We start from the raw sequence: 19,871 nt of genomic DNA on the forward strand, positions 1-19,871 counted from the left end.
AATGTTTTGTAAAGTGCCAAGAGCAGTCTGGCACTTGCAGCTACTTATTAGCATTTACTATTAAAAGCAATGACTAAAAATATAAGTGAGGGCATGAGTGACAGCATCCAGAGGATTCTTCAGCCTCAAGCTGAAGCAGGATAGAGGGAGGTAGAGGGGGGAGGGGAAGTTATGGTGCCTGTCTGAGCCTGTCCTTGAATGCCTCCACGACAGGACGCTTGTCTCATACGGTGACTTTATATATGTATCTATATATTTACATTTAGTACAACAGATTTTCGGTTTCTTCTCCCTAACCCTTCTTTTTTAAACATATACAAAAATATCTGAAGGCTCCTCCCAGCCCAGTGTTTACAGGCAGCCTTTCAAATCCCTCTTTCCCTTAGTTGGTCAAAAGCCTGCGGGTACAACACCCTTCCAGGATGGGAGAGCATGAAAGAGCTGGGGCCCCCGCTTGGCAGCCTTGGGAAGCAGTTGGGGTAGGGCCTGGAGCCCTAAGTCTAGAGGCGGGAGCTTGCTGTCCCTTCCTCTCATCACATATGGGCACATGTTCCCTCTTGCCTGGAAGGTTGAATGAGAAGACTGAGCCTCCTGTGAGAGAGGTGAGGTTAGACCTTGGGAGGGTGCGTCCTTTGCCATGGAGGGGTGAAAACAGAACCCTCTTCACCCACATTCTATGAGGCAAGAATTCAGAGGAAGTGCCAGAGAGTGAGAGGAGTCCAAAGTGGCAGGAAACTTCTCCAGTCCTGCTCTGTTCCTGTTCTGTACTTCTGTTAACCCCCACTAAAGTCAGTCCTAGAGTCCTTCCTCCCTCTAATACCCCGTCTCTCCAGAGAGTGAAAAGTATTCTGGAGCTTAGGCGGGGTGGGGGTGGGGATGGGGATGGTGTGGGCTATGGAGGAAGGAGGAAGGGGATGAGAGGGGAGACTGGCCCACCCTGGTGGCCACAGCATAACCACAACACATAAATAATCCAAGAGAGTCACATGAGAGGAATGAGGGGCTGCTCAGACCACCTCTCCCTCTAGCTTCCCAATTCCACCAGGCTGCAGGGGCTTTCTCTACCCTGGAAGTGATGGGGAAGAGAGGGTTAAAGTGCTGCAGAGGAAAGGAGGGGTCTCTGGGGACATAGAACTGGCTCTCCCACCCTTGCCTGGCCCCTCAGTCATTCTCATCTGGCCCTAAGTACTCAAGTTCGGTGCTGGACTTCACCTCCTGCTCTAAAAGAGAGGGTGTCCGGTGGAAGGCGGCTGAGATCTGGTCAAAGGTCCGGCCTCGGGTTTCAGGCACTTTTAAGAAGGTGAAGATGAAGAAGCCAAGCAGGAGGACCGCAAATAGAAGGAAGACGTAGGGACCCATAGCATCCTGGGACAGGCAGAGAAAGAGGTGTTGATAGAGGTAAGGGGAGAGGAGGGGTGATTTCAGGCAAGCCAGGAGCTAAACTCCCTCATAAGGAGCTGGGATACTGCAGAAAGCAGGTGGCTCCTTTGCAGGGCAATGGAAATTACCAGGAATGAAAATTTAGTGAAAAAAGGATTCTCTGAACCCCAACTCTCCTCTAGTTTTTCGCCCTCTTACCATCCTGAGTTACTGCACTCAGAGTGGATTCCCAACTGTTTGCAATATTAATATGAAGTTTATAATTAATTTTTATTCCTAGTCTAAATAAGTTATACCACTAGTTTGTTTTGAAGACACCTGTGTTGCTATGCAATCTAGTTCAGCTCCCTTCTTTCCTTTGATTCTAGTGGAGCAGGTAGTCTTCAGGGCTCATGTGGTCCAACAAAGTGATCCCCAGCCCAGTAGTTTGTGGACTGGGGGAGTACCTGACTGGAAAGCCAGTGGGCTAGCTGTGAGTTGTTCCCTTCTGGCCTATGGTATGGGAGATTGGGACAGGGGCAGGCCACCTACCGCAACATACTGGAAACCCATGCCAATGAGGAAGTTGCATGTCCAGTTGGAGAAACCAGCCACAGCCATGGCTGCTGGGCGGGGACCCTGGCTGAAGAGCTCGGCCACGATGAACCAGGGGATGGGGCCAGGGCCAATCTCAAAGAATGCCACAAAGCCGAAGATGGCCACGATGGAGACATAGCTCATGGCTGGAACCCGCTCCTGGGGGCCAAGCAGGGAGGGTGGGAATTCAGGTCAGATCTTTCTGAATTTTCCTTTGCCTTTAACCCAGAGAACTGAAATCTACCCTTTCCAGTAGCTCATGGCAGGGAGGGCGGGGTCTGCCACCCTAGGTTAGAACAGGCCCTTGAACATTTCTGAGCACTGACATTCAGCTGGCTGCCCTATGCTGATTCAAGGCAGAAGGAATGTTACGGACTTTCAGCTATTAAAATGGTCAATTCCCCCTTGGTTCTAAAGCTGGGTCTTTAGGAATGTTTGTTCCTGGGGCTGGAGAGTGCCTCTCCTTCCTGGTTGCCAGAGTTGTGCTCCAGTTTCTTTCCAGAGTGGGAGGAAGTACAGCCTGGGTCCCTCGGGAGCACAGACCATGGTCCTGGCACATGAGCTGGTCCCAGGATCAAAGGCACGTATGCCGAGGCATGGTCCTGGCTGGCCACAGAGCCTCTTGGAGTAGTCCCCATGGGTTGGGCTTGTTGGTCCCCTTCCCATTTCCCAGGCCTCACCAGCAGAAGCAGAGCCACAGTCATCAAGATGGCGCAGCCACACATTCCCGCCAGGCCCAGCAGATGGAGTGTCCGGCGCCCAGCCCGTTCCACCAAGAACACCTATGGGGAGAGTCAGGGCTTGGTGGGGCGGAGGGGCTTCGGGAACAGGATTTGGGACGGGTTGGGTAGGTGGAGACAACCAAGGGAGGTGAAGCCAATGGTGGAGGCCATTCCAGAGACCAGCAGTTACCGAGACCAAGGTGAAAACTGTGTTGACTACACCGGCTCCTATGGTGGCATAGGCTGGCTGCCCTACCCCTGCCGTCTCGAAGATGCTGGTTGAATAATAGAAAACCTAGAAGTGGGGGAGAAGAAAAGGGGATGACAGGGCTGTTCCTTCCTCCCTGCAGCCACACCAAACTGGACTGACTCTGAGTTTTAAGGGATGGGGCTTGTCCCCTTCTCCCCTCCTCTTGGGCTATTCCCTAACCCTGTCCTTCCCGGAGGCTGCTGCATACGTACAGCGTTGATGCCTGAGAGCTGCTGACTCAGCTGTAGCACAACTGCAATGATTAGGGGCTGCCGGTGGGTACGGCTGCCCAAGAGCTGCAGCAGGGACAGCGGCCGCTCGCGCTCCAGCTTCCGCTTCTCCTCCTTCAGCTCAGCCAGTGCTCCAGACACATCAGCCCAGCCTGTCAGGCGCTTCAGACCTGGAGGTAAAAAGGGTCAGGCCTGAGAGGGCAAGGAGAAGGTCTGGGAGGGGAACAGGCACTAGCAAAATGGGGTGGAAGCTTACTTTTTTTGGCCGGCCCCTCCAGGTTCCGGATGATGTAGAGGTAGCGGGGGCTTTCTGGGCAGAAGGGCAGCAGGACGAGCTGCAGGAGGGCAGGCAGCACTGTGATGCTCAGGAGTAGTGGCCATAGGGTGGCAGTGCCCAGCATGGACTCCAAGCCCAGCACCTGTGGGAGAAGGAAAGTAGGCTCTTCAGCCTGTTCTCCGGAGCCCCACCCCAATCCCCTGCCTATCCTCCCATGAGGCCACGCCCAGTCACCTGGGCGATCAGAATGCCAATGACGATGGCCAGTTGGTTGAGCGTCCCCAAGGCACCCCGCAAGTGAGTGGGGGCGATCTCCCCCACGTACATGGGCACAAGCCCTGATGTCAGCCCTGGGCAGAGGGAAGAAGACAGGGCTGAGGCAGCTGCCCCCTCCCCCCCTGCCCTGCAAACCCAGGAATGGTGAAGGAGAGCCGGGCACTGGGCAGGGCCATGTGCCTGTGGGTACCTGAGTAGGCGCCAATGAGGAACCGTCCAAGAATGAGCATCTCATAGGAGGCAGCAGCATTGGCCAGGCCCATGAGGGCACCTCCTAGCACTGCCAAGGTGTTGTTGATCAGCATTGCCCTCTTCCTGGCAGGCAGATAGTGGAGCTATGAGAGTTAGGGTGCCTGTGCTATAGCTCCCTTCCTGTTCCCAGCCCTTGCCCTCCAGCCCCATACCTTCCCAGCCACTGAGAGATGACACCGACGAGAAAGGAGGAGATCATGCCGCCCACAGAAAAGATGGCCACCGAGAGAGACCAGAGGGTGGTGAGGGTGCCTGGGGGGATGGAGCTTGGTCCATCAGGCCCCTGCCTCCCCAGCCATGTCTCATTGTAGCTCTGTTCAATCACCTGGGGGGACAGCAGAGGAGTAAGTCACTGCAGACCCTTCCCTCTCTGCTCACCTCTGCTGTACCCTGCCCTCCCTGTTTGGGCAGCCCCACTGTGCCAGCTGCAGGCCCCTCACCTTCTGAGGGGCATTGATGACCCCAATGTTGTAGCCAAACTGCAGAGAGCCAAGCACAGCAGAGAATACAGCAAGGACCAGGATCCCAGTGACTTGTTGCTGAGGGGGTTCCCCTTCCTGGGAAGGCCGAACAGAGAGGAGGCATGTCACATAGTATCGTGGTTTCTTTCCTTCCTCCAGGGGCCAGGGCCAGGGCCCAGCCAGAACTTATGATACTAGGTTCCATCCAACATGTTGGGTGAGGGAAAGTGGGTAGTATTAGGACCTGCCAAAAGATCTCAGTGTAAACAGGAGCAGGAAGAACCCCACAGCAACCAGGGCATGGTGGAGAAACTGGATGTTTGAGTTCAGCCAGCAGAGAAATGTTTGAGGACCTAGGTCTCACAATTCCTCTGTGACCTTGGGACAGGCTTGGCCTTAAAAGACCCAAATTCAGATTTGTGTGACCTTGGGCAAGTCACTTCCCCACTCTGAACCTAGGTTTCCTTTAGGCTACTTAGGGAAAATAGAGGGGATGTTGCCTGCTTTGCCTACCTGTCAGCGAAAGCATGACAGTCAAATGTTAACGGTATCTCTGCTAGTGCTGGTTTTATACAAAACTGACAAGTGCCTTATCATTATCAGCTGCTGTCTTCTTCCCTCCCCTCTGGGGGTTTTCTCAACTGGCTTCTGGAGGCCCCCAACAGGTTCAAGAAGAGCAATTCCAAAAAGGACATCGCGGTCATTCCTCCCGGCCTATGGCCCTTGCGGTGGCCTTCTCAGTCTCCGCCCTGGCCTTCCCTCCCCCTCTAAGCCCCGATGAAGGGCGGGGGGCCGTGCCCGGCTTTTGCTGGGGAGAGCGGTGCCCAAGGGATGGGGGCGGGAAGGTGGTGTGAGGGGCGGTGGCGGGCGCTAGCCAGCAGCACAGACAGTCTCCAAGCGGAAATCTGAGCTGGGGGTGGGGGTGGGGGGGATGCCACTCCTCTGCCCCTCCACCAACCATGGGGCCAAGGGAAAGTTCATCGTCCTGAAGAACGGCCAGGAGTGGGGGTGGGGGCCAACAGAGAGCCTCTGGTCCTCGAAAAAGTTCCCGCGAGTCGGGACAGACGGACTGCTCCTGGAGGCCAAGACCCGCCCATCCTTTCTCAAGCTGGATGGAGGACAGGGTGTCCCTGATCCCGACGCAACTTGCGCTGTACTAGAGAAGGGGGCGAACCCTGGTCTCTCAAAATCCAACTGTGGCCCGTGCTCCTGAACGGTCCCCCAGACCTACTCAGCCATTTGTAGAGACTGGAATCCGACAGTCACGGGTTGTCCAGCGGAGTGTAAATAGCCAGGCCCCCACTTCCACCCCCTGCGCCTGCGCAGGGACTGCCCCCTAGCTGACCCCAACTGCGACCCCAGCCCGAGAAAAGTGGGACCCGTGACCCCGTTCCGCCACCGCATGCTGAACCCTACTTCTGAGCCGATTTGTTGGAAGCCCGACGGCATCTCGTCTCAGGAGCTGGAGGCACAGGAGCTGCAGAAGAGGGAGGACACTGGGGGGTCTGCTGTCCGGCTTGGCGAGCAGAGGGCGCGGGCGCGACAGGGATCCCGGTGTGAAGTGCGGAGGGAGGGTTTAGCGGACCCACAGCAACAAGTCAAGGAGTCGGAGAGCGGCAGGGCTTCGGGAGATGTGGCAGAGCCGGGCTGGGGGGAAAAGACCCGAGGAGCCCCCGCATCCCTCACGGGCCACGCCCTTCACAACACCCATTGGCCAGGAGCCCGCACACCCCAGCAGACCACGCCCACTTTCTAAGCCTGAGGTTTAGAATTTGGCCCCAGTTAGTTATTGGGTGGACCAGCGAGGCCACGCCCCTCGTGTTCCCGCCAGCCTCCCGCTGGGAAGTTTTGAGAAAATTTTCTTGGAGTATGGAAGGCCTCGTCCCCTCCGTGTGAAGACTCTGCCCACCAGCCAAAGTTTGGGGCTGAAGAGGCGACTTAAAAATCCTGCGCTGCAGGTCGGGAAAGCGAGGTCCGAGAGGAGGGTATACTCGCCAGGGAGAGAACTCTCGCGGCCTGAGACTCCATACGAGCCGGCGCGCTGGGTGCGTGAGGAGCAATGGCCTAAAGTAACCCACGGCGGTTATTTTTAGCTCCCACGTTGGGAGACGCCAAATGTCAGGTCCCAGGTGTCCCGGCCTGTCCCGGGTGGGGGAGGGCCGGGAGATGGATCCTTAAAGGGTCCGTGACACATTTCCCATGAGGGGGTGGCCGTGGGGGACAGGAAATTCCGTTCCTAGCGGGTCGGGTGTCACGGCTTGTTGGCCCTCTTTCCATGCATCCTTCCTTCCTCTGGGTACAACCTATCTGGGCCTTTCCCTATCCCAGTTCCCCACGTTGGTTCTTGGAGGCGGCCCGAGGGACAGTGGTCACACCAACCACGCCACCAGCCCTGAGGTCCTAAGCCGCCACGCATGTACTGGCCTCATGGACGGTTTGGACACGCTTTCTGGAGACCGCTCAGGGTTTGAATCCCCAGCTAAATCCAGCATGTCCAGAGAGAAGCGGAACGCTTCGAGCACGTGCGACTCAGAACTCAGGGCTCAGAAGCGCGGGGCTCTAGTGCCACCTGGAGGGAGAGCGAGGACCCGCTTGCGGATGGGACCAAGATAGTCTCTGGCCCACTGGCCCAGCCATTCTACCTCTCTTGAGGCTTCCATTACATCCAACCCCTGACTCTTTCTGGAGCTTCAGATCAGAGTGTTGGGCTCCCGCCTGGATGGAGCAGCTCACAAGATCAGAATGTCCAAACCTGCTCCTCCTAACTTTGTCATCCAGTGAATGGTCTCCCTCTGTCACTCCTATCAGAATCCTGGAAGTCGTGCTTGATTCTTCCTCTCCTGCAGCCCCCTTTATCCAGTTAGTTACCAACGTTGGTGTTTTTACCTCCTAAACTCCCATTCATCTGATTTTCTTCACCTGTCCTGCTGCCATTTTGGTCCAGACCACCATAATCCTGACTGGTCTTCCTGCTTCTCCTCTTCCCTTATACAGAGGGAAGAGTACAATACAAAAAACTCAACCTCATCACTCCTGCCCCAGAAGTCACTGGCTCTTTGTTGCCCCCACTGTCAATTTCAAACCCTTTTCAAATGAACAAAAACTCCTGCCTTTCATCTCCTGCCTCTTCCTCATTTTCTAATTTCTCCATTCAAGTTTTAGTCAATACCTAACTACTCTTGTGCCCAGAACATGCAGTGCTATTTCATCCCTTGGTGTCTTTGTCATACTAATTCCTCAGTCTGGAATACCAGAGGATTCCTGTTCATCCTTCAAAAAGGCTGAACCCCTCTGTGAAAACTTCCTTAGCTTTCCTTTAGAAATCCATGTGTCCCCAATGTCATATATTGTCATCATGTCTTCTCTGTACTTTAACCTTGAGGGTAGAAGTTCACCTTGTTTTCCTCTGTATCTCCAGCCAGCCTAGGGGCAGGCACTCAGTCAATGTTTGTTGAATGAATGAAATGAGGGTCTTCTCCTGATAGCCGAAAACACAGATTGGGGAGCAATCACAAAGGAGAGAACCAGTTGATAAGTGGCTCCACGTATCTGACTGACAGGTTGATGAAGAACTAAGGTCTGAACATTGAGGAGAACCAATCATTTATGAGCAGAAAGGAACAGAAGCAATTGATGGAAGCAGAGAGAAAATGATCAGGAAAGTAAAAGGAGAACCAGGGATGCTGGAGTACCACAAAGGGAGGAGGGCAGGGAGAGGGGGAAAGCAGAGAAAGGTGCTGAGGAGAAAAAAGGAATTAGGAGGGAGGCACAGGTTGGGGACAGATGAAAAGTCAGTGTAGGTGAAGTGCAGGGCTGGGGTCCAGCACACTCAGATCTGTCCTGCCATTCAGGGCAAGGCACATTCTTGCTCTTATTCAGATGCTTTGTTTCTGATGCTTCTCAAGGACCCTTCTGGGAGTTTAAACCCCAGGGAAAGCAGGATCAAGGAAAGCAAGTCAGCTAGATATTAGGAGATAGAGTAGTTTAAAGAGTGTGGAGAAGTGATGGAGAAGTAGAAGAGGAGACAAAAGAAAAATAAGGAGAGACAAAAGAAAAATTGGGAGGGAGAAAGATGTTGATTGATAGAGGATTGAAAAGGAAGAATGAGAAACATGACACAGTGGAAACTGCATTGGAACATGTGTGTGTGTGTGTGTGTGTGTGTGTGTGTGTGTGTGTTGATTTTGCATAGTCATCTTTGGCCCTTGTGATCTCAGAACAAATTATAGCCCTTCCTAAACTCTGTCCTATATCATGGGGAGCTAAACCCTACAGGCTTTTGTTTTCCAAGCTCCTGTGTTCATTGCCTTCTGGCTGGATTCAGCCCATGGTAGGTAAGAGATTGGAGGGCAGGAGAAAGCCAGGATATCCCCTCACATCCACCTACCACCCACCCCTGCCCCCAGCTCCTACTCTTCAGGCTCTCTTTGCTTCCAGATTCTGCAGGGAAACCTTGACTCCTGAGCTCCAGCAATGTTATCTTTTCCCTCTCACTGTATTTTGTCTATATATTAGGGTCTCAGGTGTGAAGGATGAATTAATGACACAGTTGTTGATGTCTTCATTAATCTATGTCTTATTTGTATCTTTAAAACTGTTCTCTCTTATTTCCATACCCATTTCTCATTTGTCCTCTCCTCCCTCAAAAGGCAACCATTCCAATGTCTTTAATGCTCATTTTCTGTTTGTGATCTTGCAAAATATGAATTGTTTGTGTACAAACATTTTAAATTGACGTAAATGCATCTTGTTATGTCTTTCATTCTGATCGTACTTATTTTCAGTAAGCACTGTTTTAAAAATTCATTCACGTTCTGTGATTATCAGATTTATTGTTGCACAGTACTCCACAGTATTAGTCACACCACATTGTACTTGCTCAGAATCCCACTGATGAGTACCCATGTCACCTCCAGCTCCCTACCACAGCAAATAATGTGGCAATGAACATTTTCGTACAAGGTTCATTATGCACTCCTGTGAAAACTTCTTTGAGAGATATATCTCTGCCTCTGCCTGTGCCTATGTCTTTATTTATATCTATCTCCACAAGTGGAATTGCTGAGTCATAGGGTATACTTATACCTAATATGACTAAATACTACGAGCCTGCTGTTAAGGACTGTCCCAGTCTCCACTTCCTTTAGCAGTGTGGAAGGGTTCTGCTACCACCATACCTTCTTCAGTCATCATCCACCCGGAGGCAGCGCAGTGAAGAGTATGGACCCTGGGCCCAAGCTGCCTGAGTTTGAGCCCCAGCTTTGTGACACTAACTTTGTGCCCTTGGGAAAGTTACCTAAGCTCTTTCTGATTTATTTGCCTCATCTGTAAAATGAGAAGGGAGATAATAATAGTATCTACATCTTAGGGTTTTAATGACAGTCTATAATGCAATACTCATATGTGCTTAGAATAGGTTGAACTTAATAAAGTTTTTTGTTTTTTTTTCCCTGCTAGGAACAGTGCAACCAGTAGAGTTTGAAATAGCTTTATTTTTATAAAGTAGGCACTGAAGAATAAGGTTTTTTGTTTCAATTTTTAAAAACAGCTTTATTGAGGCATAATTGCCAAACAATAAACTGCACAATTCAAAGTGTACAATTTCAGTTTTGACATATGTATACACCTGTGAAACCCTACCAGTAATCAAGATAATGAATATATCCATCATTCCCCAAAGTTTCCTTGTACCTCTCTGTAATACCTCCCTTCAGCCCTTTCCCCATCCCCTAGGTAACCACTGATCTGCTTTCTCTTACAGACTAGTTTGCATTTTCTAGAATTTTATGTAAACGGAATCGTACAGAATGTACTCTTTTTGTCTGGCTTCTTTCACTTAACATAATTATTTTGAGATCATCTATGTTGCGTGTATCTAGAGTTCATTCCTTTTTTATTATTGAATACTATTGATTTGATTATCAAAAGTAATCAGTCTGCTTATCCATTCACCTGTTGGTGGACAGTTGGGTTATTTCCAACATTAGGCTGTTACAAATAAAGCTTCTAGGAATATTCAGGTGCAAGTCTTTGTATGGCTCTATGCTTTCATTTCTCTTGGAAAATACCTAGGAGTAGAATGCCTGGATTGTATGTAGGTGTATGTGTCACTTTTCGTGAAACTGCCAAACTGTTTTCCAAAGTGATTGTACCACTTTACATTCCCATCGGCCGCGAATGAGAGTTCTAATTCCTCCACACCCTCACCAACATTTAAGATGGTCAATTTTTTTTAATTTTTAAAACAATTTTAAATTAAGTTTATTGGGGTAACATTGGTTAATAACATTATATAAATTTCAGGTGTACAACTTTATGATGCGACATCTGTATACTCCATTGTATGCTTACCACCTGCAGTGTAGTCTCCTTCCATCACCATATATCTGACCCCCTTTACCCTGAGCCCTCTCCCCACCCCTCTTTCCCTCGGGTAACCACCATTCTGTTATTTGTACCTGTGAGTTTGTTTGTTTGTTTTATTTGTTGCTTTTTGTTTTCTGTCCCACGTATGAGTGAAATCATGTGGTTCTTGTCCTTTTCCATCTGACTTATTTCACTGAGCATGATATTCTCAGGATCCATCCATGTTGTCACTATGGCAATATTTCAAGATGGTCAGTCTTTTAAAATCCAGAGTGGATAATGAGATTTTAATTAAATATATAAGAATTGGTTTGGATTTCTAATATTTGTCAGTTCGATGTGTGAAAGGTGATATCTTACTGCAGTTTTGTCTGATTCCTCATGGTTTGGAGCATCCCTTTAAATACTTGTTAGCACTTTGGCTTTATTATTATTATTTTTTTAACTTTTATGTATTTAACTGTGGGTTTCCAAGACCCATTAGCTACAAGTCAACTCGTTGTTTCAATCTAGTTGTGGAGGACGAAGCTCACAGTGGCCCATGTGGGGATCGACCAGGCAACCTTGTTGTCAGGAGGACCGGCGCTCTAACCAACTGAGCTAATTGGTTGCCCCCAGGCTTTATTCTTTTGTAAATTCCCTCCTTATAGTCTGCCTGTTTTCTCTTGGAGTATTCTTCTTGTTGACTGGCAACATTTAAAAACTTATATCAATTCTTTGTCAGATTTGGACATCGCAAATATTTTCTCTCATTCTATCATCTCCCTATTAAATTTTCCTTGGTGAGCTCTATTGAATAGAAATCTTTAATTTTGGTGTAATCAAAATGAAAATTTTTTTCTTTTATGGGTTGTGATTTTGAAACTCTGTGTATGTTCTTTTGTATCTTTTGTAAAAATATATTGTTTTATAGTTTCTTCTAATAACTTTATAGTTTTACTCTTCACATTTAGGTCTTTTTAATCCATCTGGAAGTGCTTGCTTCGGCATCACATATACTAATCCATCTGGAGTACATCCTTGTTTTGGGTGTTAAGGATCCATTGTTTTCTCTTATGGAGCCACATTTACCACATATCAAATTCCGATATATACAAATATCTGTCTCTGAGCTCATATTCTGTTCCATTGGTGTATCTGTGTGTTCTTGTACTAATACTGCTCTGTTATTACAACTACAACTAATACTACAAGTTGCTGTTTTTCATGACGCTTCGTAACAAGTTTAAACTTCTGGAAGAGCAAGACCCCTCTTGTTACTCTTCCTTTTCAATGTCAACTTACCATTTGTGTTCTTTTACTGCCCCATACAAATTTGGAGGTAAACTTATCAAGATCTTTTAAAAATGCATTTTTATTGATAATATTTAAAATTATAAAATTTTCTGGGCACAACTGATGTCCTTCTAATGTTAAGTCATCCCATTTAAGAGCATGGCCTATTTATTTAGTCAGGTCATCTTCTATATCCTTTATTAGAATTAAAAATTTTTTCCATTGAGGTATTATGAATACTTAGTTAATTCCTAGATGCTTGTCACTGATGAATATTGAATGATGTTTTTTATTACATTTTCTAGTTATTACTGGCATAGTCATATACGAGTGAACTTTTTTCTTTCTTTTCTTTTTTTTGTGGGTTGATCTTGTATACAGCAACCTTGCTGAACATCCTTGCAGGTTCTAACAGTGTCTTTGTTGATTCTGTTCGCTTTTCCAAATAGATGATTATATCATCGGCAAATCAGTTTACGCGTACGTTATCCCTTCAATCTTTGCACTACTTATTTCTTGTACTTTCTTGTAGTATTGATCATGACCTCCAGGACTTTGCCAAGCAAAAGGGGTAACAGTGAACATCTTTGTACTTTCCCCCATCATAAAAGAGATGAGTCTAAAATTTTTTCATTAAACATAAGAATTTCCTTTCTAATCTTTGTTTGCTAGAAGTTCTTATCATAAGTCAGTGTTTAACCTTATCGAATGCTTTTTAAAATTACTGATTGAGGTAACCATATAATTTTTTTCTTTAGTCTATTAATGTGGTAAATTACATTGATGAATTTTCTAATATCGGAACACTTGCATCCCTGGGATAAACTCCTTGTTTGTGATGTAGTACTCTTTAAATACACTTTTACTTTTGGTTAAGTAATACTCTACTAAGAATTTTTGTATGTATACATATTTATAGATGAAATTGTCCTCTAATATTTTTCTCGTACTATCTTTAACTGTTTTCAGAGGTAAGATTACCCTAGCTTCATAAAATGAGCTGGTCGCTTTCCCACTCCTTCTCCAGATCTGTATCTCAAATATGCACTCCAGGCTGAACCATAGGTGATCATCTGGCCTTCCTGTCTTCCTAAGCAGGCAAAATATTATCACTCGTATTTTACAGATGAGACAAGTGAGGCCCAAGAATAAATTTCTATATGAGGTGGAATTAGAACTTGGGATATTTTATTTGCTTTGAGGCTGTAACTTTTTGGTCTGACCAGTAAAATAATAACCAGTGATCAGTATAATAATAGTTTTTGAGTAATATTGCACAATTAAAATAATATTGCAAGTTTCCAAAGTTCATTTATTTGTTTATCACACTTTCCCATAGAAACAAACAAGTTGGTTGGGTTCCCATACCAAGTTGATTACATCATTATATTGCCTGTCATCTCCATGCTATGGTGTATATCCCCTAATCTGACCCAATCTTCCACCCAGACTTGATCTTTCAAATTCTTCCCCTATGACCTTTGGACTCAATGTCTGTCATCATCCTTAAAGGCACAGACTCTTCTCTGAATGTTTTCTTCCTAGAATTTAACTGAAACCTGGCTGTCTTGGAGAACACACTTCCCTGGCAGCCCTCATAACAGAGGATTACTGCAAGTCTCATTTTCTTTTCTTTTTTAAAAAAATCCCAGTTCTTTCTTTTTTCTTTTTAACTTTTATTTATTTAAGTGTGTTTTTCCAGGACCCATCAGCTCCAAATCATGTAGTTGTTTCAATCTAGTTGAGGAGGGCGCAGCTCACAGTGGCCCATGTGGGGATCGAACCGCAACCTTGGTGTTATTAGCACTACACTCTAACCAACTGAGCTAACTGGCCACCCCCAGCTCTCATTTCTTATACCTCAGAGTCTGGAGCTGGGAGTATTGCTCCCCAATTGTATTGCTGCTTCTAGATCATTATTTTCCTTCATACTTCAAAATTCTCTGCTCCTTTGCAATTCACGTCTAGAAGTGTATCACTCACCACCTCTAATTGTTACCAGGGTCTTCCAGCCTATTCATTCACTGGTAACATCCAGCCCACATTCACTGATAACATTAGCACCTGGCTCATCCTCTTCTTCTTTACACCTATGTGCCTGTCATCATGGTTGTCAACTTCAAAATCCATCAGGGTACTCCATCTAATTGTAGCCTCAGCCCTCAATCTCATCTCCAGTGATGTTTCTCTACAGCCCATCTCTAGGCTTTGTCATCTCCAAAAACAGTTGCTTCCAATGTATTGAACTCAAGCCTCCCACGTCTGATGATCACCTCCTAATCTTCTAGCTCATTCACTCATGTATTCCTTTCATTTCATGGAGACCTCTAAACCATTGACCTTATCAGTTTTTCACTATCCACCAACATTTTTTTATGTTTACTCTCCTTATCCAATTTATATCCATGATTTGACACATATAACACTCTTAAGCAGATACCTTAAGTCCCTTCTCTTTCTTTTTAGTAACCAACTCTGGTTAATTCCAACCATCCATCTGCTTGCTTCTTGCACTCAACTGTTTTTTGTTTTTTTTTGATTGTCACACTGGGGTTCAGGGGAAGGTTCTAGGGAGTGTTCTACTGGTAGCCAATCAGTAAAAGTCAAGGATGCTAAATATCCTATAATGCACAGGACCATCACCCATATGAAAGAATTATCTGGCCCCAAATTCAATAGTGTGAGGTTAAGAGATCCTGCTTTAAATTAATACTACAAGTTTCAAAGGAACAATTGACACAGGGTCTTAGCACTTGCTGTTTCCTCTGGCTATAACATTGTTCTTTCACTATTTAATAGTCGCTTCCTAGAAAGGTCTCCCTGACTTCACTCTAAAATGGGCCCAACCTCATCACATTACCCTGTTTTATTGCATTCAAAACATGCACCATTTCATTTATGTCTTTATTATCTGCTTCCTCTTTCTAGAATCTGTTACATGAGTCCAGTGTCTTTATCTGTCTTGTTTACAGCTGTATCCCCAGTGACAAACTACTACATTATATAGGTACTCAGAAAATATTTGTTGAACAAGTAAATGAAAACATTGTTAATTTGCAAATTCATTCATTCATTCATCAAATATTTATTTGTGATTAAAACCCAGACACATTTCTGCCCTCTTGGAACTTATAGGGCAGTGGGAGACCGATATTGAATAAATAACCACACAAAGTAAACAGTTTCAAACTACGATAAGGGCTTTGAAAGTAAAGTAGCGGTGAGAGCATTCAGCAGGTGATCTGACTCAGTCAGTCTGGGGTGGGGTAGTCAGGCCAGGCTTTCTAAGAGAAGTGATAGTTGAGCTGATAGCTGAAGGATGAGTCAGCTGGGTAGAGGAAGGTGGGCAGAGGGTAAATGGAGAGCATCCAGGCATAGAAAACAGAGTGTGCAAAGACACTTTGGTGGGAAGTAATGTAGTTCGTTTCAGAAACAGAGAACGCCGGTGTGGCTGAAGTACAGAGTATAGTAACCCATGGTATGGCATTTGCCAAATCTAGTGGAGCAAGAGAAGGAAAAGAGTGCCATTGGAAAATATTAAGGATTTTCATAGGAAATGACAAGATCTGTTTGTTTAAAAAAAAGTCCGTTATCAGAAACTGAATATTAGAAGGACAAGCAGGGAAGCTGGGGGATTGGTTTGGAGGTAGTTGCAGTGTCTAGGCAAGAGGTGTTGTTGGCTTGGCCTGAGGCGGTGGCAGTGAGCTTGGAGAAAAATTAGATATACTTAAGTAATGAGAAACATGGAATTTTAGAGCTGGAAAATACCTTTAAAAAGCACCATTAATCAAAAAGTAGAAAAATAAAAATGAATAAAAGACATTAAAGTCTGCATTTTATAGAAAAGCAGACTAATTAGCTTGGTATGAGGGGCTCTTTAATATGTTTATTAACTAAAAGAGGGAAAGATCTACAAAGAAATATTTGAGAGGGAGGAACGAAGATGGGAAATGCAAGAGATGAGGTAAAAGAAACAGAGAGGAATGAAATGAGAGAGACAAAGTAATAAAGGTGTGCCAGTCCGAGAGTTGTGAGGTGAGAGAGGAGTTAGACTGGGAGACATCTGGGCAGGGAGATGCAAAGAAAGACTAACTGGTGGTGCTGGACTCCAGGAGGGCTGCGGATAGGGTACAAAGGTTGACTAAAAGAAAGGGGAGTGAAATAGGAAGTGGAAAAGGCAGGAAGGGGGCCATGATAAAAGATGAGGGAGGAATGAGTGAATGGGGATGTTGGGAAGAGATATCCAGAGGAAAGATGGGGCAATAGTTTGGGAAGAACGAGAGAAGAAACCTAAGGGTGAGCTGGGAGCTGAATCTGAGGGCTGAATCAAAGGTCACATTAGAACCACATATTGGTTCTAATGTGGCAGAACGGGAGAGGATGGAAGAGCTCACACAAATAGGCAGGTCGTGGCTCAGAATGAAAGAAAGAAATGCTAGCATGGATGGGGGGGAGCGGAGAAGAGGGGAAGGTGAAGGACAAATTTGGAAAGGCTCCAGGGAGGGAGTGAGGCGTGTGGCCAAGACTCAGACGGAGGTGTTACCCTTCTCCCCACTCTCAGCTGGCGTCTGGTCATGGTGGTTTTTCCCTTGTTACAATGACCCTTGATGCGGGAGGGGTTAGTGACCACCGGGAAGTGGGGTGCAAAGAGTCCAGGCATTGTCATGTCTGGGATTAGAATGCGGGGCCAAGAAGATGGGGCCCATGCATGGAAGCCGGGTGTCTGTTGGAGAGCAGGGTAGAAGAGCGAAGGACAGCGGCCAGGGGCGGGGGCATGCTGGAGAGGTGCCTCTGGGAGTTCTGAGGGCTTGGAGCCAGGGCCCCTGAAGGTGGGATCCACTAGGATCCGAGACTGAAGGAAAAGGAGAAGAAAGAGCAGAAGGTGGGGGAAAAGTAGGGCGGAACAAAGAGCGCCTGGAGTAGAAGCCTAGGGTCCCTTCGGGGAGGAAAGGCAGAGCAAAGACTGGCCGGGGTCGTCCTCTACACTCTGGCTCCGCAGCGTCGCTGGCGCATCTGTTGGGGAGTGGGGAAGGGGCATCCTGGTGCCCGAGCGAAGTCCGGTTCAGAGGAGCCGACTTTGAGCGTGGGACTTCCAAGAAGCTTCCGCCTCCTCCCCACCTGCGGTCAAAGCCGGGCAAGTGAAGGGGCGTGACCCTGGTGCTCAGGTTTCTTCCTCATTACCTGGGCAAGGAGGGGTGGGGGCCGGGACTTCCGGCCTAGGTAAGTGTCCCTTCGGTGACGTCAGGTCACTCTCGGCAGCCCCTCCGGTCCCGCCCCCCCCCCGCGCTCCGGGTGCCCGCGGGGACGCGCCCCCGACGCCCTACATATACTCAGGTGCGCCGCACCTGTCCGCTCGCACCTGCCGGCTCACGGCTGAGGTTTCTGGCACAACCTCTCCCTCGCACCGCCTCTCTCACACAGCAGCCTCCGGCCGACAGCCCCGGGTACTTTGGAGACTTCCAGCACCCAGGACCGCGCCTGTACGGCCCCTCCACCTTTTGTTTGGGTAGGGTCGCGGAGAGCACCAGTAGGAAACACCTGGCCTTCGCAGATCGCCTTTGTTGACCAGCAGTTCTCCGGTCGTAACCTGTTCCCTCTACTGAGACCTTTGCACCGCCAGAGGGGCGATTTGTGTTTACTTCGGGTGATCAGATATTTGCAGTCACTGGATCAAAATTTTTTTGACTTTTCGGGCGACTTATAACTCCAACTTGTCTTTTGTGGGGTTGCCCTTCAAGGTTTGTTTGTTTTACTGCAGAGGCGCCCGCCCGGCGCCCCCGGTCTTTTCTGAGGGCGGAAATGGCCAATTCGGGCCTGCAACTGCTGGGCTTTTCCATGGCCCTGATGGGCTGGGTGGGCCTGGTGGCGTGCACAGCCATCCCGCAGTGGCAGATGAGCTCGTACGCGGGCGACAACATCATCACGGCCCAGGCCATGTACAAGGGTCTGTGGATGGACTGCGTCACGCAGAGCACCGGCATGATGAGCTGCAAGATGTACGACTCGGTGCTCGCCCTGCCGGGTAAGACCGCGGGACCGACGGGGCGGACGCGCCCAGGGCCGAGGTCAAGGGGTGGGGTGTCGGTCAGGCCCCGCTGACCGACGCCCTTGGTTGCCTGGGAGTCGCTGGAGAGAGGAGGGAGCGGAAGCCGTGGGGATGGGGCCGTGGTGCCGGCCAGAGCGGACTGGGGTTCCGGCGGCTGCACGTGGGCCCGCCACCCCCCCACCCCCCCGGTCGGGTGCCCCTCTTCCGCCCCAACTTCTCTCGTAGAGGCCAGGTCCTGGGCCGGGGTCCTCCCTCCCTCACCGCCCTGGGCAGGCAACGGCCTCCGCCGCTCCCGCCCTTTTCTCTCCGACAAAGGGTGGCGCAGGGCCGAGGCCGCAGGGTCGGGCCGAGGGCGGAAGAGCCGTACGCTCCGTCAGACTTGGGCCGCCGCCTGCGGCCTCTAATCTTATCGGCCGATTAGCCGAAGCCACAAAACCAATGGCCTCGATAGTGGGGTCAGAACTAGGACGCGGGCCGTCATCTTTGGTCCGCGCGAGGTCTCCGGAGAGGCCGTTGCCTCCGGTCCTATTAGCTGTCCCCTTTCACCCTTCCCCCTACTCGGGGCAGTTTCATCGAAACCTGGGCGCCCCGGGCGGGTACTAGAGAAGAGAGGGCGGGGCGGAGCTGGAAGGCCGCGGCGTCGGGAGGGTACGGGATCCACTCTACTTCCGCCCGGGACTTGGACACCGAGAGGCCCCCAGGCTGGCGACGGGGTCCAGCGGCCATTGGTTAGTGGGCACTGTGGGCGGTTCGAAGGCTCGAACGGTCCGAGAGCCGCCTGCACTCCTAGCGATGACGGCGTCCTTGCCCCTTCCCTGCAGCGGCCATTCAGGCCACTCGAGCTCTAATGGTGGTATCCCTGGTGCTCGGCTTCCTGGCCATGTTCGTGGCCACGATAGGCATGAAGTGTACACGCTGTGGAGGAGACGACAAAGTGAAGAAGGCCCGTATAGCCATGACTGGAGGCATCATTTTCATCGTGGCAGGTAAGTCACAGGTCCAAGATGGGCTCAAGGGCTCTCCTGTCTCCCATCCTGGAGGAATGATGGTGGGCAAGGTGCTGGTTTGGGGGCTCATAATATCTGAATCCTCATTCTCTCTCCAGGTCTGGCTGCCTTGATAGCTTGCTCCTGGTATGGCCACAAGATCGTCACAGACTTTTATAACCCTTTGGTCCCCATGAACATTAAGTGAGTATGGGAGCCCTGCCTCCTAAGGGGTCCTGGGGCTGGGAGAGGCAGGCCAGGGTTTCTGACCCCAATCCCCTCTCTCCACAGGTATGAGTTTGGTCCTGCCATTTTCATTGGCTGGGCAGGGTCTGCTCTGGCCCTCCTGGGAGGTGCACTACTCTCTTGCTCCTGTCCTGGGAACGACAGTAAAGCTGGGTACCGTGCACCCCGCTCCTACCCTAAGCCCAACTCTGCCAAGGAGTATGTGTGAGCTGAGATCCCCTTGCCCCTGCCTGGTAGCCCATGGGTGTGCCCCAACACCTGAAGGGCCCTGGGGCAGAGCCCAGCCTGTGGGCAGGGTGCGGAGCAGAAGCCTTTGGTCACTCCAGTCCTGCACACCATGTACAGTTCCCTGGGGGGTTGGGTGAGGGAGACAAAAAGGGGTGGGTGTGCTTTTTGTACAGTAATAAAAAGTATGTTTTGGAAAAAAGGCTTTTTTTTCTCCTTCAGGGCCTCTCCTTTCTCCCTACCCAGATCCTACAAGAAGCCTGGAGCCTAAAGTATGCCTATTTCAGCTATCCCTGTTCCACC

General features: G+C 49.1%; 2 protein-coding genes across 3 annotated transcripts; one reads left to right on the plus strand and one right to left on the minus strand.

Annotated features, from left to right (window-relative positions):
• Positions 1–86: 86 nt before the first annotated feature.
• Positions 87–6,306, minus strand: SLC2A4 (solute carrier family 2 member 4). Its single transcript, XM_033090779.1, has 11 exons — positions 5,841–6,306; positions 4,404–4,520; positions 4,116–4,288; positions 3,902–4,026; positions 3,670–3,785; positions 3,415–3,577; positions 3,141–3,328; positions 2,869–2,973; positions 2,637–2,738; positions 1,912–2,115; positions 87–1,365 (listed from the first exon to the last, which is right to left on the minus strand). Exons 1-11 carry the CDS (start codon positions 5,871–5,873, stop codon positions 1,162–1,164), a joined length of 1,530 nt encoding a protein of 509 aa, XP_032946670.1. The 5' UTR covers positions 5,874–6,306; the 3' UTR covers positions 87–1,161.
• An 11,074-nt stretch (positions 6,307–17,380) lies between these two features.
• Positions 17,381–19,755, plus strand: CLDN7 (claudin 7). Of its 2 annotated transcripts, none has more exons than XM_033089356.1 (4): positions 17,381–18,087; positions 19,011–19,097; positions 19,217–19,301; positions 19,389–19,755. In XM_033089356.1, the coding sequence occupies exons 1-4, from the start codon at positions 17,865–17,867 to the stop codon at positions 19,549–19,551; spliced, it is 558 nt and encodes a 185-aa protein (XP_032945247.1). In that variant the 5' UTR covers positions 17,381–17,864; the 3' UTR covers positions 19,552–19,755. The 2 variants fall into 2 exon arrangements, with proteins under 2 accessions (XP_032945247.1, XP_032945246.1); XM_033089355.1 differs by having other exon boundaries at positions 17,386–18,087; positions 18,933–19,097; positions 19,389–19,748.
• The last annotated feature ends 116 nt before the right edge of the window (positions 19,756–19,871 follow it).

This window comes from Rhinolophus ferrumequinum, chromosome 21, assembly GCF_004115265.2.
Source record: "Rhinolophus ferrumequinum isolate MPI-CBG mRhiFer1 chromosome 21, mRhiFer1_v1.p, whole genome shotgun sequence".
NCBI classification, from domain to species: Eukaryota; Metazoa; Chordata; class Mammalia; order Chiroptera; family Rhinolophidae; genus Rhinolophus; species Rhinolophus ferrumequinum.